A 14,839-nucleotide genomic window follows, 5' to 3' on the forward strand; every position below is an offset into this window, starting at 1 on the left:
TCTGGTGGGCAGGTCCATGTCTGGTGGTGTGTTTTGGGGGTGTCTGTGTCCTTATTATGATTTTAGGCAGCCTCTCTGCTAATGGGTGGGGTTGTGTTCCTGTCTTGCTAGTTGTTTGGCATAGGGTGTCCAGCACTGGAGCTTGCTGGTCGTTGAGTGGAACTGGGTTGAGGCGTTGAGATGGAGATCTCTGGGAGATTTTCACTGTTTGATATTACGTGGAGCTGGGAGGTCTCTTGTGGACCAATGTCCTGAACTTGGCTCTCCCACCACAGAGGCACAGCCCTGACGCCTGGCTGGAGCACCAAGAGCCTGCCATCCACATGGCAGTTACAGGTGTATTGCCTGTCTCAAAAAAATATCTTTTGGAAGAAGATCTTCATGAGAAAGTCTTCTAGTCATGCGCTTAAATCACTTTTTAAAATTCCATAAGACATCTTCTTAGTAGAATAGGCCATTATCCATTTTTTAAGTGCTATGGATTACAATGGGAGTTCCATCTTTACTTCCTTACACTATCGGAGGCCTAAGCAGTGGAAGATGTGGACCCGTCTTCAGGGCCGGCTGAGGGCTCCAGTCTCAGAAGTGAACCACTGAAAAGGCACAGAGGGCACCTGCCACCTTCAGACCAGTCCCGACCTCAGGTTAGGTAGCGGTAAACTCAGGAGCTGTAGCAGGACCTTCTTGGCGGCAGGCAGCTCTTCCTTCATGACCTCCCCAGCGTCTTCCCATCCTGAAGTCTTGATTGAAGATGCTGTATTTGGAAAGACCAGGAGGGGAGATCATTAATCCATTCATTTTGGTCTTAATGTCTCTGGTCTAAACCTGCATTCAAGCAGACCCTGTTTTATGTCAGTTCTTCCTAGAACGGCCTGGAGAACCACGTTCTGGAGGGGCTGGTAGGATTCTGTGTTTGGTCCGGGACTGTCCAGGGCAAGTTACTGATGAGAACCAAACCCATGGTTTCATTCGAGAATCAGTTAATGATCGAACTGAGAATGAGCAGTCCAGGTTACACTCCGAGGTTTGGGCTTACGTGGGAGGTGGGCGTCTGTAGTCAAACCACTGTCTTTGCTTTTTATTCATTGTTGTCCCTCGAGTCACCAATTATGGATGATGTATCCTTAAAAATTGGCCAGTGCCAGCCGCTCCCCATCTGTAGGCCTGTCCTTGGAGGAGGTTTTGGGCAGAGAGGATGACTCCTGTGGTTGATAGCATCTTATAGCAATCTTTTCAGAGACCCTGACTTGGGGCACATGTATTTGTGAGGCCCGTGATTGTGCTTGGGCACAGGGCTATCTCAAGGAAGCAAGGTACCAAAGTGGCTCTGTTAACTTGAAGGGAATATATATCATGCCCTATTTGCTGCAATAGATATGATTGTATTCATTTTAGGGGAATTGAGGCGCTGTGGTGAAGCACTTCAGCCAAACAAATCCAAGTAGTTGTGAGGGATGGCCCTCGTTCCTCTCAGACTCTTTTTAGATGACCTTTCATCAGTGGGTCCCTAGAGTCTGATTATAATATCCCAGTTTCTTCAGTTTAAATAGTTTAAGATAACAGGGAAGCATCACCCCAGAAAGGATATTATTTTATACAATTTATTTTTATTTATTTATTTTTTTTTTAAAGATTTTTTTGATGTGGACCATTTTTTAATTAATTAATTAATTAATTTATGGCTGTGTTGGGTCTTCGTTTCTGTGCGAGGGCTTTCTCTAGTTGTGGCAAGCGGGGGCCACTCTTCATCGCGGTGCGCGGGCCTCTCACTGTCGCGGCCTCTCTTGTTGCGGAGCACAGGCTCCAGACGCGCAGGCTCAGTAGTTGTGACTCACGGGCCCAGTTGCTCTGCGGCATGTGGGATCTTCCCAGACCAGGGCTCGAACCCGTGTCCCCTGCATTGGCAGGCAGACTCTCAACCACTGCACCACCAGGGAAGCCCTATACACTTTATTTTAAATTAATTTTTGAGTTTTGAAAGGTTACAAAAATAGGATACTTTTTGTTGTCACTGTAACCAGCACCCATGCATCCACATTTCCCTACTATCCCAAAGCGATAGAAACTAAGAGGTTTTATAGTCAGAACCTTCTTACGTAACAGGGTGTTATATTTGGGTGTTAGCATGATAGGTGATGCTGTTATTATAAGTTCTGTATATTCACAAGCCTGTTGGCGCTTTTGCAGCATTTTTGCTCAAGAATGATTTGCTTTCGGTAACTGTGGCCTGTGCCTTTTCCCCTTAAGACAAAATTTAGAGATAATTTCAGAATGTGTTATCATATTTTTAAAGTGACATAAATCTACAAAAACCCCAATGTCCTTGGTGTGGTTGAGGAGGTAAGACTTCTGTATTTGCCCCAAATTGACAGGTGTTTTTATTTTATTTTATTTTATTTTTAATATTTATTTATTTATTTATTCGGCTGCACCGGGTCCTGGTTGTGGCACGTGGGATCAGCACACGGGAGCTTCGTTGTGGTGTGCGGGATCTTTAGTTGCGGCATGCGAACTCTTAGTTGCGGCATGTGGGATCTAGTTTCCTGACCAGGGATCGAACCCGGTCCCCCTGCATTGGGAGCGCGGAGTCTTAGCCACTGGACCACCAGGGAAGTCCCTGACAGGTGTTTTTAAAATGTAAAGTATAAAGAGAGAGTTCCAGAGAATGGCGTTCCCCAGGGCGAGGGCAGAATCTTGGCTTTCACCAGATTTGAATTGTGGCTTTGCCGCTGTCTGATGGACCTCACTTTCCTAATGGTGTCATCCCAGTGGTATTGACAATGTGTTGGTTGTTCCTGGTCCGGAGATGACACAGGTAAGGCGCCCCACCCAGCGTCTCCTGCTCCAGGTGGCGTCCCAGGTGGCGGGCGGGTCCCAGCTCTGTTCTGTTTCAGGCAGGAGGCCTCAGACCAGGGCTGCAGACCTTGGTGCAACACTCAGTAGCAGGGCCTGGGTGACACTGCTTCTTTGCAAGTTGCTTTTGATGATGCCCAGGGAGTAAAGATTTTGAAGCAAAGAAGGACTTTTCCCCTCCTTTCATTAGTGGATGTCTTTAGTGGGTCAAAAGAGGCATGAAAGTAATGAACATTAAATAGATAAAATGACAATTCTATCAGTGGTTTTTCAAAATAGAAATGTGAAAACAGCCAAACGATGATCACCTTCCCCATAAAACTGGCTAGCGGTTCCAGGAACATTTAAAATTGAAAACAAAGCCCTTTGTTTTTAAGTTTGTACTTTTACAATGAGTTAATGTCACATCTCCCCCTTATCTACAGGTTGCTTTTGGGGGCAGATACTGCACCCTCTCCCTCCCATGTTCTATTTCTTCTACGTAAAGGCTTGGCCCAGAGGCAGTAGAACTGGGTAGCTGCGACTCCCACCTGGGTGCATTTTGGGGAAAGACTAATTGATATTAAATTCACAATTACTTATTAGCAGAGATATTGACTTTTTTTAAAAAAAGTATGTTATAAAGAGTTGTATTTGTTTGCTCTTGCTTTAATTGTGAAAACCGTTAGTCAGTTTCTAAATTTCTAAAATTAGTTTTAGTTCTCTAAAATTGGAGGAGGAGATACCTATCTGTGCATTTCCTGGTATAGTTCAAATACACTTTCAAGCCCATGGGCTTTACGTGTGTATTGTATTGTTCCTGAAAATCAAATTTACATTTTCTGGTATTATGAAACCGGCTTTGTCAGTGCCCGCGATTCTGGCTTTGATGTTGGAAGGAGTACAGAGGATTAAGGCAGATGAGAGAGTTGGGATGATGTCTGACTCCCCGTGTTCTGTGCGCTCACACGTCAATGCCCTCCACATCTGGTCGTTACTCTGGTGACATTAGCAAAAGCTGGAGTTCTCTGTTGGTTAGAGCTTAGCACGGTGCCTGCTGGAGAAATAGACCAACCGATGATCTGCTGAATCAGTACGTCGTGCCAGTGCTGACATACTTGGACGTGTGTGGTGTCTGCTGATTCAGAATCGCCACTGCCACCCAGATCGTCGGCATCTGGGGAGACCATCTGTCTCCTTGCACCGTGTTCCTAATAGACATGGATTACAGCCAAGAGGCAGGAGAAGCTGCTGAAAGGAGTGCCATTCGGGGTTTATTAAGAATAAAAGCAACATTACCACAGCCGCTGCTTATTGAATCAGTCTCGCATCGTGGGCACCGCTTGGAGTGTGTTATTACTCGAGTCCTCCTGCATCTCATTGCTCCCTCGCCCTGTAAGCTTGTGGTCTTAAGTAAAGCACGTGGACTTTCTGGACCGACAGGTCCACTGCTTTCAGACGGGCATGGTTTCTCACTGATGTTTGTAAGAAGAGCTCCGTGAGATTAAAGGCTTTCCTGTTTTTATGGCAACAGCACATTTTTGACATTCTAAAGCCTAGAAGCACATATTCGGCTGCTATCTTGGTCCTGGGAGTGGTTGTCTCTCATGGGCTAGAGAGTTATTTTCACATATCAACTGTACAAAGTATATGCATGAGGGTGCCTTACTGTGATGACACTGCTCTTTTTATTTTAATATTAAAACTTGGGAAGTGGAGATGATATTGTTTTCAGTGGGAGTGGGGGTGGTCATAGATGTTTTCCCCTGGGAAGTGACGTACAAGGTCTTATTAAGAGTTGCTCCTTGGGCTTCCCTGGTGGCGCAGTGGTTGAGAATCTGCCTGCCAGTGCAGGGGACATGGGTTCGAGCCCTGGTCTGGGAAGATCCCACATGCCGCGGAGCAACTAGGCCCGTGAGCCACAACTACTGAGCCTGCGCGTCTGGAGCCTGTGCTCCACAACAAGAGAGACCGCGATAGTGAGAGGCCCGCGCGCCGCGATGAAGAGTGGCCCCCGCTTGCCACAACTGGAGAAAGCCCTTGCACAGAAACGAAGACCCAACACAGCCAAAAAATAAATAAAAAAATAAAAAAAATTTAAAAAACCCCTCCCCCCAAAAAACTAGTCTATTAAAAAAAATAAAATAAAGTTGCTCCTTGTGGGGTGTGTACTTTGGGGGGGTGGAGTAGGAAGAATCTCAGGAACTTTCCTTATACTTTTTCCTTCTGTTCATTTCTAGTCTTTATAACCTGGCTTCACTGGAACTGAGAGAGAATCTTCTTACGTATCTCCCTGAGTGAGTCTCTGGTGAAAAGTAGAGGGGGGTTATGTACTGAATGAACTTCTTGAAGCATTAAAAAAAAAAAAAAAGTACTACAGTATCTTGTCAAAAAGAAATTTTGTGTCTTTTGGAAAAGTTGAGAGATGCCAGCGTTCTCTCAATAGTCCTTCCTGTGCAATAATTATGACCATAAAATCCAGATGAATCTTATTTTGGGGAACTAGTCCAAGTGAGGAATGCCATATTGCTCAGCATTTCTAAGTCCTAAGAGCTCCCTCCCTTTGTTTTTTGTTTTTTTTTAATAGCTCTCTAACCCAGCTACGGAGACTAGAAGAACTTGATTTAGGAAACAATGAAATATATAGTTTGGTAAGTCTGTACTGAAGAGAGATTTGAATTTCACCTTGTACCTTAGTCACGATCACAAAATATTTTGGGGGAGATCTGTAGGGATGCTTGTAAGCCAGTGTTTCCACGGATACAGCTTGGCAGCATTAGAGAATGTGCTACAGTTCACACAGGTTAAGAATTATGATTCAGGGGTGGAGGGTCACGGCTAGAGATGATGGGCATCAGTGGAAACAGCTGGCATTCTTGGGGAGCGTTGGGGATGCTTTTAGGAAGGGGGGCTGATATTGGAGAAGTACCAACAGACGATCTCTACAGTACCCCATTACTAACTGTTGAATTAGGGTTCTTTCTTAATGGAAGGCTGGAAATTGGAGCTTTGTTACCATAACATTGCTTTTTGTTTTAGCCAGAATCGATTGGCGCTCTCTTACATCTAAAGGATCTCTGGTTGGATGGAAATCAACTGTCAGAATTACCTCAGGTGAGTGGTAATTTCACACCGTCTCCCCCAAAATGTAACACCACCACCACCTTCATGTGTTTCCTGCCTCTACATGAGATTTTCTGTAGGAGGGATCTTGAAAACCAAAACATCGGTTGAAAAAGCAGATTTGGGAAAATATATTGAGCCTTCATCGTGCTGCATTGCTGTAGAAAAACTGAAAGCCTCAACCCACCGTTCTAAAGATAGTAAATATATCCTTTAGTGTGTGAAGTCTGCATTTTATTTCATCCTTGCTTTATGCTTGGCTTTCCTGCTTGAAGCCCAGCAAATTTGGAAGTTACCAGGATGCCGGATTGTGATGATGGAAGTTTCTGCCACTGTTTGTGATGTGCCTAGTGCTTTGGGATAGGTTGACCCTAGTTTGCCCTGTAATAGTTGATGTAAAAGAAACGCAAAAAGCTTTTATTTCATATTTTTTCCAAGTGTTGCTATGGTTTAGCTGGAATGTCACATGCTGTTCATGTTTTTCCTGCTGTTACCAAGTGTGAGAACCATGTTCGGAATGAAATGGAGTCTCGTGTGGGCTTCTGAGTACGTCGTGGTCACCTTGTGGGTCCCAGCAAGCAGGACCCGCTTTCTGGTCAGTTGAAAGAGAAACTTGAACTAACAAACAACAACACACGGGCATTTTCCCCTTACTTTGTTTTTCTCCAACTATTACTGAATTTTACTCCTTGGTGTCTCTTACAGCCAGAGTTTAAAGTCAGAATATATTTCATGATGGTCTAGGTGTGTGTATTTTACAGTAATTCAGAAGCTGTCTGCTGGGCTGTGTGAACCTGCCGTGATGGGACCGTGCACTTCGGGTGGGGAATGTGTATCGGTGCAGGGAAGCCTAACACTAGAAAAAAGCACTTAAGTAAAATTCTAATTGTTGTAGTTAATAGTGCTGGAATTACCATTGACATCACCCACGACTAATGCAGCTAAGGAACTAATCTGAGTCTATTTCTGAGGTCTTGGCTGCATTTGGGAAAAGGATAGGACAGAACAGTAACTGATGTGGGCAAGGGTTTGATTAACACTTAGATTTCTCTAGGAAATTATGAGAAGTCTTGGTTGAGAGGATGCTAGTTACTTAAGAGTCAAAGGATGGGGGGAGGATGCCAGGAAGTTATTAAGAAAGTAATAAAATATCAGCTATATAGTATGGATAAACAAGGTCCTACTGTACAGCACAGGGACCTGTATTCAATACCCTGTGATAAACCAGAATGGAAAAGAATATGAAAAAGAATATATATATATATGTATAACTGCGTCACTTTGCTGTACAGCAGAAATTAACACAACATTGTAAATCAACTATACTTCAATAAAATTGAAATATCAGCTATTAGATATGCGGGGGGAGAGTATATGTGTGGACAGATGTACATAAACAATTATGTGCAAAATGCCATGTCCCAAACACAAAGAAATTAACACGCCACTGGTCATGTTATTAATGGTTATTTCAGCATCTCATTTGCCCGCTTGTATAACCTTCTATTAAGCCAGGACTAAACACATCAGACAGTCCCAGATAATCAGAATTATTTTCATGTCTTCACAGATGACAGAAAGAAAAGGAGACAAAGCCAGTGTTAAAAGGAATGAATGAAAAAGTAGAAGAACCCCAGGGGCCTGTCATGAAATTAGTAGAAATGTAGTCTGATTTCCTACAGGCAGGAAATGCAGGGGTGGGGTTCACAGGATGTATATTAGGTGGGAGATAAACTTGGAAGGATCGATCAGACCCAATTCAATGCCGGTTGAGGAGTTTGTGCTTATGTAGCCATCAGGGAGCCACTGGAGTTAGAGGAGGGGTCTGATTCCGTGACTGGAGCGATGTTTCCAGGAGGGAAAGATGGAGGCATGGTTTGTGAACAGACGTGGGCAGAGGATGCCCTGACCAGTCTGGGTGGGAGGGTACTGCGAGTGGGAACGTAACAGACTGGCAATGGCACGGAACAGTGGAGGCAGTTATCAGAGAGAAACTATGCCCTTGGAGAGCGGAAGGGTACGATCTCTCTTGAATGGAATGTGAGACTCATAGAGGCACCTCCCTCACTCCTGGGTTGGCTCTTCTGCTTCAAAGCAGTCTGCCTTTCTTGTCTCGGGTGTCAACGGTGTCGGTAGGTCTGTGTGCTCCAGTTTGGCTGGGGAGCAGACGCACCGATGTCGTAACAAGCACTGTCTGTCATGGGAGATAGAAAGTGGATGGTTTCCTTCCAGGACATCTCAGGCTCACTCTCAAGTGCGAGCTGCCTTCTGAGTGATTGATTCCAAACTTGGAGAACTGGATTCTAGCCTCCTTTTTTTTTTTCCTCCCCTAATTTGTGGGACCTTAAAGCGACTCATTTTCTCTTGGTGCCAACCTTCTCATCTTATTAAGGGAGTGATTCCTCACCTCCGTGACGTCGGAGGGCTTGGCGTCCCTCCCAGCTCCGTGTGTGTGATTCACACTGCTTTCGGTTTTCATTGGAAGGGGGTCTGGAAACTTACCCCTGCCTTCACACTCACACCGGCGCTAAGGAAACATCCTTAGGACCACTCTGGGATTCGATTTTGAAAAATCGCTGTAACAAATTCCTCCATACCGTGGCAGGTTCAGGCATGACTTTCTTTTCCTGTGTCGTTGATGTAGGAAATAGGAAATCTGAAGAACCTGCTCTGCTTAGATGTCTCTGAAAACAGGTTGGAAAGACTTCCCGAAGAAATCAGTGGCCTGACTTCGTTAACGGATTTAGTCATTTCCCAGAACTTGTTAGAAACACTCCCAGATGGCATTGGTGAGTATTGAAAATAACTAACTACCAAGGTGCTGGCTCTTCTCAGGTGCTGGGGACGTGATTCCTTCAGTCATTTGTTTTTAAAGAAGGAAAGCAAGGAATATTTAATACAATTAAAGTTTCTCCATATGCAAGCGTTTCTGTCACCCTGGTCTGGTAGCAGTTATACGTGTTGTTACTTTTAAGTGTTGGCCCCTGTCTACTTCCTCTGCATCTTGTTTCCATGATTTCGGTAGGGATCAGCCCAAATCACAGAATGTGTTTCGGACATATGAACAGCCACTAAGACATTTCTAATTGAGCATCGTAAATAGTTTATGTGAAACGACCTTTGACCTTATGGTGTGACCCAGGTAAGGGCTGTTACAGGGAGAGTGGGTGTTGTATGGAGCCTTTTCTGGTCTATCGAGAATCATCTTTTCCTTGAACCATTCTTTGCCATTTCCTTTAAAAAACAGTCCAGACGTTTCCTTTACCATAAAGGAACACAGCCCAGGGTGAGAAAATAAATGCAAACAAAGAAGGTATAAACAGACATAGGCTGTCAACTCCACCGTAGCCAAGCTGCCTAGAAATTGTAAGAAACTATATTTAACTGTGTGGTTGTCATAGGATAGCTGTCTTTGACCTTCACTTAACTTGTATTCAGAACATCAAAGGGAGCTTGGGAAAGGTTTTCAGTAGTTGGAGAAGCTGTGTGACAGAGGACCCCTTCCTTTCTGGTATTTGGCCCAGATGATAATAGCGACCTGGTGGAAATACAGGCTCTGCCTTTTGGTTGAGGCTGGTTGGGAAATTGATGGGGACTTTGACTCCAGGTAGAAACATTTGCTGAGAATCATGTATGACATCGGAAAGCAGTTGTAGGGACTGGGGATGTTTTGTCGTTGGGAAAAGGGAGAAATAGGAGGCATGAGACGGTTGATGTCAAGCCTTTGAAAGGCTGTCAGGTAGAAGGAGATCTCTTCCGTCTTCTAGTTCCAGTGGGTGAAAGGAAAAGGTTGCGAATCTCAATTTGATTCAAGAAAGAGCTTAAAATACATCTGTTATGAATCAGTTTGGGCTGCTTAGTGAAGAAGTGAACCTCCCGTCACTAGAAGTATTCGAGGAAAGGCTGTCGGACCATTTGTCAGTGATGTTGTTGAGGAGACTCTTGGAGTGAGCTCTGTCAGCTGTAGGGTTCCATGCCCCGCAGAGGATATGGGTCTCCTGGCCTGAGGACTGGGGGGGACTCCCTGGGGACAGTGTTAGTTGGTACTGATTACGCTAAACAAGGAGCCTAGCAATTGGTGAGTTCTCCTGCCTTGCCCTGTGACCGCACGCAAAGCGAGTTCATCCTTTCAGTATCTCCACGTTCCAGCTTTATGTCTCTTTTATGACAGAGGCTGTTCTCCTATTTTCCTGGGGACAGTGTCATCATGCCGGCCACTCTCTGTGGATAACAAGGACCTCTGCTCTGTAGGCTCAGCACCTGACGAAGTAGTAGTTGAAAGTGAGAATCTGGTGATGCAGGATCTCCTCCACCCCGCGGGGGCTGAGGAGGCTGCAGTAAACCCCAGTTCCTTTCCTGTGGCCTGAGGGCATTGCCCTTGAGTCCGTTTTCCCCGCCCAGAGTGAAATAGATCAGTCTTAATGTGGCTTTTCAAAAGAGTACCATCTTTTTTTCAAAAATTTATTTATTTTTGGCTGCGTTAGGTCTTCGTTGCTGCACGCGGGCTTTCTCTAGTTCCGGCAAGCGGGAATTTCTCTTCGTTGCGGTGTGTGTGGGCTTCTCATTGCGGTGGCTTCTCTTGCTGCGAGGCACAGGCTCTAGGCGTGTGGGCTTCAGTAGTTGTGGCTCATGGGCTCAGTAGTTGTGGCTCGCGGACTGTAGAGCGCAGGCTCAGTAGTTGTGGCTCACAGGCTTAGTTGCTCCGCGGCATGTGGGATCTTCCTGGACCAGGGCTCAAACCCGTGTCCCCTGCATTGGCAGGCGGATTCTTAATCACTGTGCCACCAGGGAAGCCCAAAGATTACCATCTGACTCTGCATTGATAGAAATACTTCATTGTAGGGATCTTCACTGAGTCATTGTCATTCACAGGTGATAGAATAAACTGCACTGTGCTGTCTTTTGTTTTTACTGAGGATGATTGTTAGAGTAACATTAAAGTCTCTCCTCTGTACGCGAGACATTTCTTGTTCTTAAAGATCCATCAAGAGCCAGCTGTTTGTTTTTTCCTGAAATCTTTGGGCTTTGACATATTTTTAGGTAGTGACTTTCCAAAGGATTTGCCGCTAATTGCTGACTGTTTTTGACATTCTGAACAAACGATTTTAACTCTCAACTGTTCGTGGTGGTCGAAGTGAGAATGGTACAGTTTCATAATCTGAAAAGCTGGGTGAGGAAATCAAATGAGCAAGGACAGCCCATAGGAAATACCAGGCGGTGATCAGGAAAACAGTGATAACTAATGAGTTTGAATAACGCTTTTACAGGAAAACTAAAGAAACTGTCGATCTTGAAGGTGGATCAGAACAGACTCACCCAGTTGCCCGAGGCGGTTGGGGACTGTGAAAGCCTCACGGAATTGGTTCTTACGGAAAACCGGCTCCTGGTGAGTGTGGTTCCAGGGTCAGAGGGAGACTTACGATGTGGGTTCTGTATCACAAAGGCTCCTTAGGTTCGATTCTACTTATTTGTAATTTGGGTAGACCAAATGGAAATTGCCTTACGTTGTAACTAACAAAGGGACCTGAGAAGCACGCATGTGACATAAAGGTGATCCGTTTTGACGTGTCCAGGTCCCCCATCAGAGAGTGTGTCCCCCTTGTGATGCTTAGGGTACAGGGACTGAGCTGGACACTAGGGGGCCCAGGGAGGCGGGGGCGGGGTGGGGGGGGGACCGGCCCTGTCGGTGGAAGTGCTGATGCCTCTATCGGGGAGTCCGAGGACGGGCCAGAGGGGGAGGGAATGTTGGTTGGCTCGGGAAGCCTTGGGAGCACTGGGGGTGGGGGATGCTCTTTTGGAGGAGCCAGAGCACGGCTTTGACCTTGATCTCACCCCATCTGAGAAGCTGGGTGAGGCGGTGCAGGTTCCCCGGGCTTGGACCAGGCCTCCGCATCCTCCCGGGGCAGCACCTGCTGGGGCGATGGCAAACCTCAGCTGCTTCTCGCCTCCTGCTGCTTCCTCTCCGCCCATCGTCCTTCACCTCCCACTCCATCTGCTTCCCTTTCTCCTCTTGTCGTTGTCTTGTAGCCGCTGTTTTCTTTCGTTTATTTTCCTGCCATTCTCTTTTCTCTATATTTTGTCACTTTAGCTTTTACTCTACTTTCCTTTTTCCTCTTTTCTTCCCTTTTCTCCTTTCTTTATAAACAGAGTAAGTAATGCTCTTTAGGTGAAAAGATCAGAAGAAGACAGCAAGAGTGGGTGAAGGATGTAGAGTTGGTAGTGCGGGGTGTGCCGGGAGCATCTCCCCTCAGACAGGACAGCGGCCTCCTCGGGCAGGTTGGGTGGGAGGGACTAGGCTCTCCTTCCTTGTTTCCGGGTTTAGAATTACAGATGGTAGGGACTTCCCTGGCGGTCCAGTGGTTAAGACTTCGCCTTCCAATGCAGGGGGTGTGGGTTCCATCCCTGGTCGGGGAGCTGGGATCCCACATGCCTCACGGCCAAAAGACCGAAACATAGAACAGAAGCAATATTGTAACAAATTCAATAAAGACTTTAAAAATGGTCCACGTCAAAAAAAAAAAAAAAAAAAAGAATTACAGATGGTAGTCATAACAGTTAGAAAAATAATATTCATCTCTGATTCCATCAGGGTTGAAGACCCCCCCCCCCCCCCCGTGGGCTCCCACACCAGCCCGGGTGGCCCCCCTCCTTCCCCCAGCCTCATGGCACCCCCGCTCGGGTTCTCACTGCCTGCTGAGCTCTCTGGCCTCCACAGGCATCTAAGCCACCATCTCTTGGGGTTCTCAGAGGTGCAGGCGGGGAAGGGATGAATCTCGAGGTTGCAAATTTCACTTCGTTGACTTGAAGCGCATTCATTACCTCTTTTACTAGGTGTTTCTCTGTTCCCAGGCCTGTGCCTTTGACCTCATTTCATTGAAACATACTCTCATTTCTACAAAAATACAAAATATTAGATGCCACATCCCCCAAGTGAGTGTTATAAGCACCTGATATTCAGGAAGAACCGTCACTTCTCTTACTGGATGAGATTAGATTCTCTCAGTTCTTGAAAAGATCTGTTTTACTCTGAGCCATGTGAAAAGTATGCATTAAATTAATAACAAAAATGTTACTTTAACAGACTTTACCTAAGAGCATTGGAAAACTTAAGAAGCTGAGCAACTTGAATGCAGACAGAAATAAATTAGTGTCTTTACCAAAAGAGGTACGTGCTTTTAAGAAAATAATATAATAATAATTATAAAGATATAATAACACATAAGGGGTCAAAGATGTCAACTACTTTAAAAGACTTATGTGATGCTTTTTTTTTTTTTTTTTTTTTAAACATCTTTATTGAAGTATAATTGCTTTACAATGGTGTGCTAGCTTCTGCTTTACAACAAAGTGAATCAGTTACACATATACATATGTTGCCATATCTCTTCCCTCTTGCATCTCCCTCCCTCCCACCCTCCCTATCCCACCCCTCTAGGTGGTCACAAAGCACCGAGCTGATCTCCCTGTGCTATGCGGCTGCTTCCCACTAGTTATCTATTTTACATTTGGTAGTGTATATATGTCCATGACACTCTCTCACCCTGTCACATCTCACCCCTCCCCCTCCCCATATCCTCAAGTCCATTCTCTAGTAGGTCTGTGTCTTTATTCCCATCTTGCCACTAGGTTCTTCATGACCTCTTTTTTTTTTTTTTTTTTTTCCCTTAGATTCCATATATATGTGTTAGCATACTGTATTTGTTTTTCTCTTTCTGACTTACTTCACTCTGTATGACAGACTCTAACTCCATCCACCTCATTACAAACACCTCCATTTCATTTCTTTTTATGGCTGAGTAATATTCCATTGTATATATGTGCCACATCTTCTTTATCCATTCATCCGATGATGGACACCTAGGTTGCTTCCATGTCCTGGCTATTGTAAACAGAGCTGCAATGAATATTTTGGTACATGACTCTTTCTGAATTATGGTTTTCTCAGGGTATATGCCCAGTAGTGGGATTGCTGGGTCATATGGTAGTTCTATTTTTAGTTTTTTAAGGAACCTCCATACTGTTCTCCATAGTGGCTGTATCAATTTACATTCCCACCAACAGTGCAAGAGTGTTCCCTTTTCTCCACACCCTCTCCAGCATTTATTGTTTCTAGATTTTTTGATGATGGCCATTCTGACCGGTGTGAGATGATACCTCATTGTAGTTTTGATTTGCATTTCTCTAATGATTAATGATGTTGAGCATTCTTTCATGTGTCTGTTGGCAATCTGTATCTCTTCTTTGGAGAAATGTCTATTTAGGTCTTCTGCCCATTTTTGGATTGGGTTGTTTGTTTTTTTGTTATTGAGCTGCATGAGCTGCTTGTAAATCTTGGAGATTAATCCTTTGTCCGTTGCTTCATTTGCAAATATTTTCTCCCATTCTGAGGGTTGTCTTTTGGTCTTGTTTATGGTTTCCTTTGCTGTGCAAAAGCTTTTAAGTTTCATTAGGTCCCATTTGTTTATTTGTGTTTTTATTTCCATTTCTCTAGGACCTGGGTCAAAAAGGATCTTGCTGTGACTTATGTCATACAGTGTTCTGCCTATGTTTTCCTCTAAGAGTTTGATAGTGTCTGGCCTTACACTTAGGTCTTTAATCCATTTTGAGTTTATTTTTGTGTATGGTGTTAGGGAGTGTTCTAGTTTCATACTTTTACATGTACCTGTCCAATTTTCCCAGCACCACTTATTGAAGAGGCTGTCTTTTCTCCACTGTATATGCTTGCCTCCTTTATCAAAGATAAGGTGACCATATGTGCGTGGGCTTATCTCTGGGCTTTCTATCCTGTTCCATTGATCTATATTTCTGTTTTTGTGCCAGTACCAAACTGTCTTGATTACTGTAGCTTTGTAATATAGTCTGAAGTCAGGGAGCCTGATTCCTC

At 44.8% G+C, this 14,839-nt stretch overlaps 1 protein-coding gene across 1 annotated transcript in view; it reads left to right on the plus strand.

The window, feature by feature from the left end:
- Window positions 1-14,839, plus strand: part of LRRC1 (leucine rich repeat containing 1) — a 131,930-nt gene that overhangs the window by 92,762 nt on the left and 24,329 nt on the right. Inside the window, exons 5-10 of the mRNA XM_061195172.1 lie at window positions 5,073-5,129; window positions 5,420-5,483; window positions 5,872-5,946; window positions 8,600-8,744; window positions 11,223-11,341; window positions 13,037-13,120. Of these exons, the coding sequence (XP_061051155.1) occupies window positions 5,073-5,129; window positions 5,420-5,483; window positions 5,872-5,946; window positions 8,600-8,744; window positions 11,223-11,341; window positions 13,037-13,120 (544 nt within the window). The remainder of the gene's footprint in view (window positions 1-5,072; window positions 5,130-5,419; window positions 5,484-5,871; window positions 5,947-8,599; window positions 8,745-11,222; window positions 11,342-13,036; window positions 13,121-14,839) is intronic.

This window comes from Eubalaena glacialis, chromosome 7 (genome assembly GCF_028564815.1).
Source record: "Eubalaena glacialis isolate mEubGla1 chromosome 7, mEubGla1.1.hap2.+ XY, whole genome shotgun sequence".
NCBI classification, from domain to species: Eukaryota; Metazoa; Chordata; class Mammalia; order Artiodactyla; family Balaenidae; genus Eubalaena; species Eubalaena glacialis.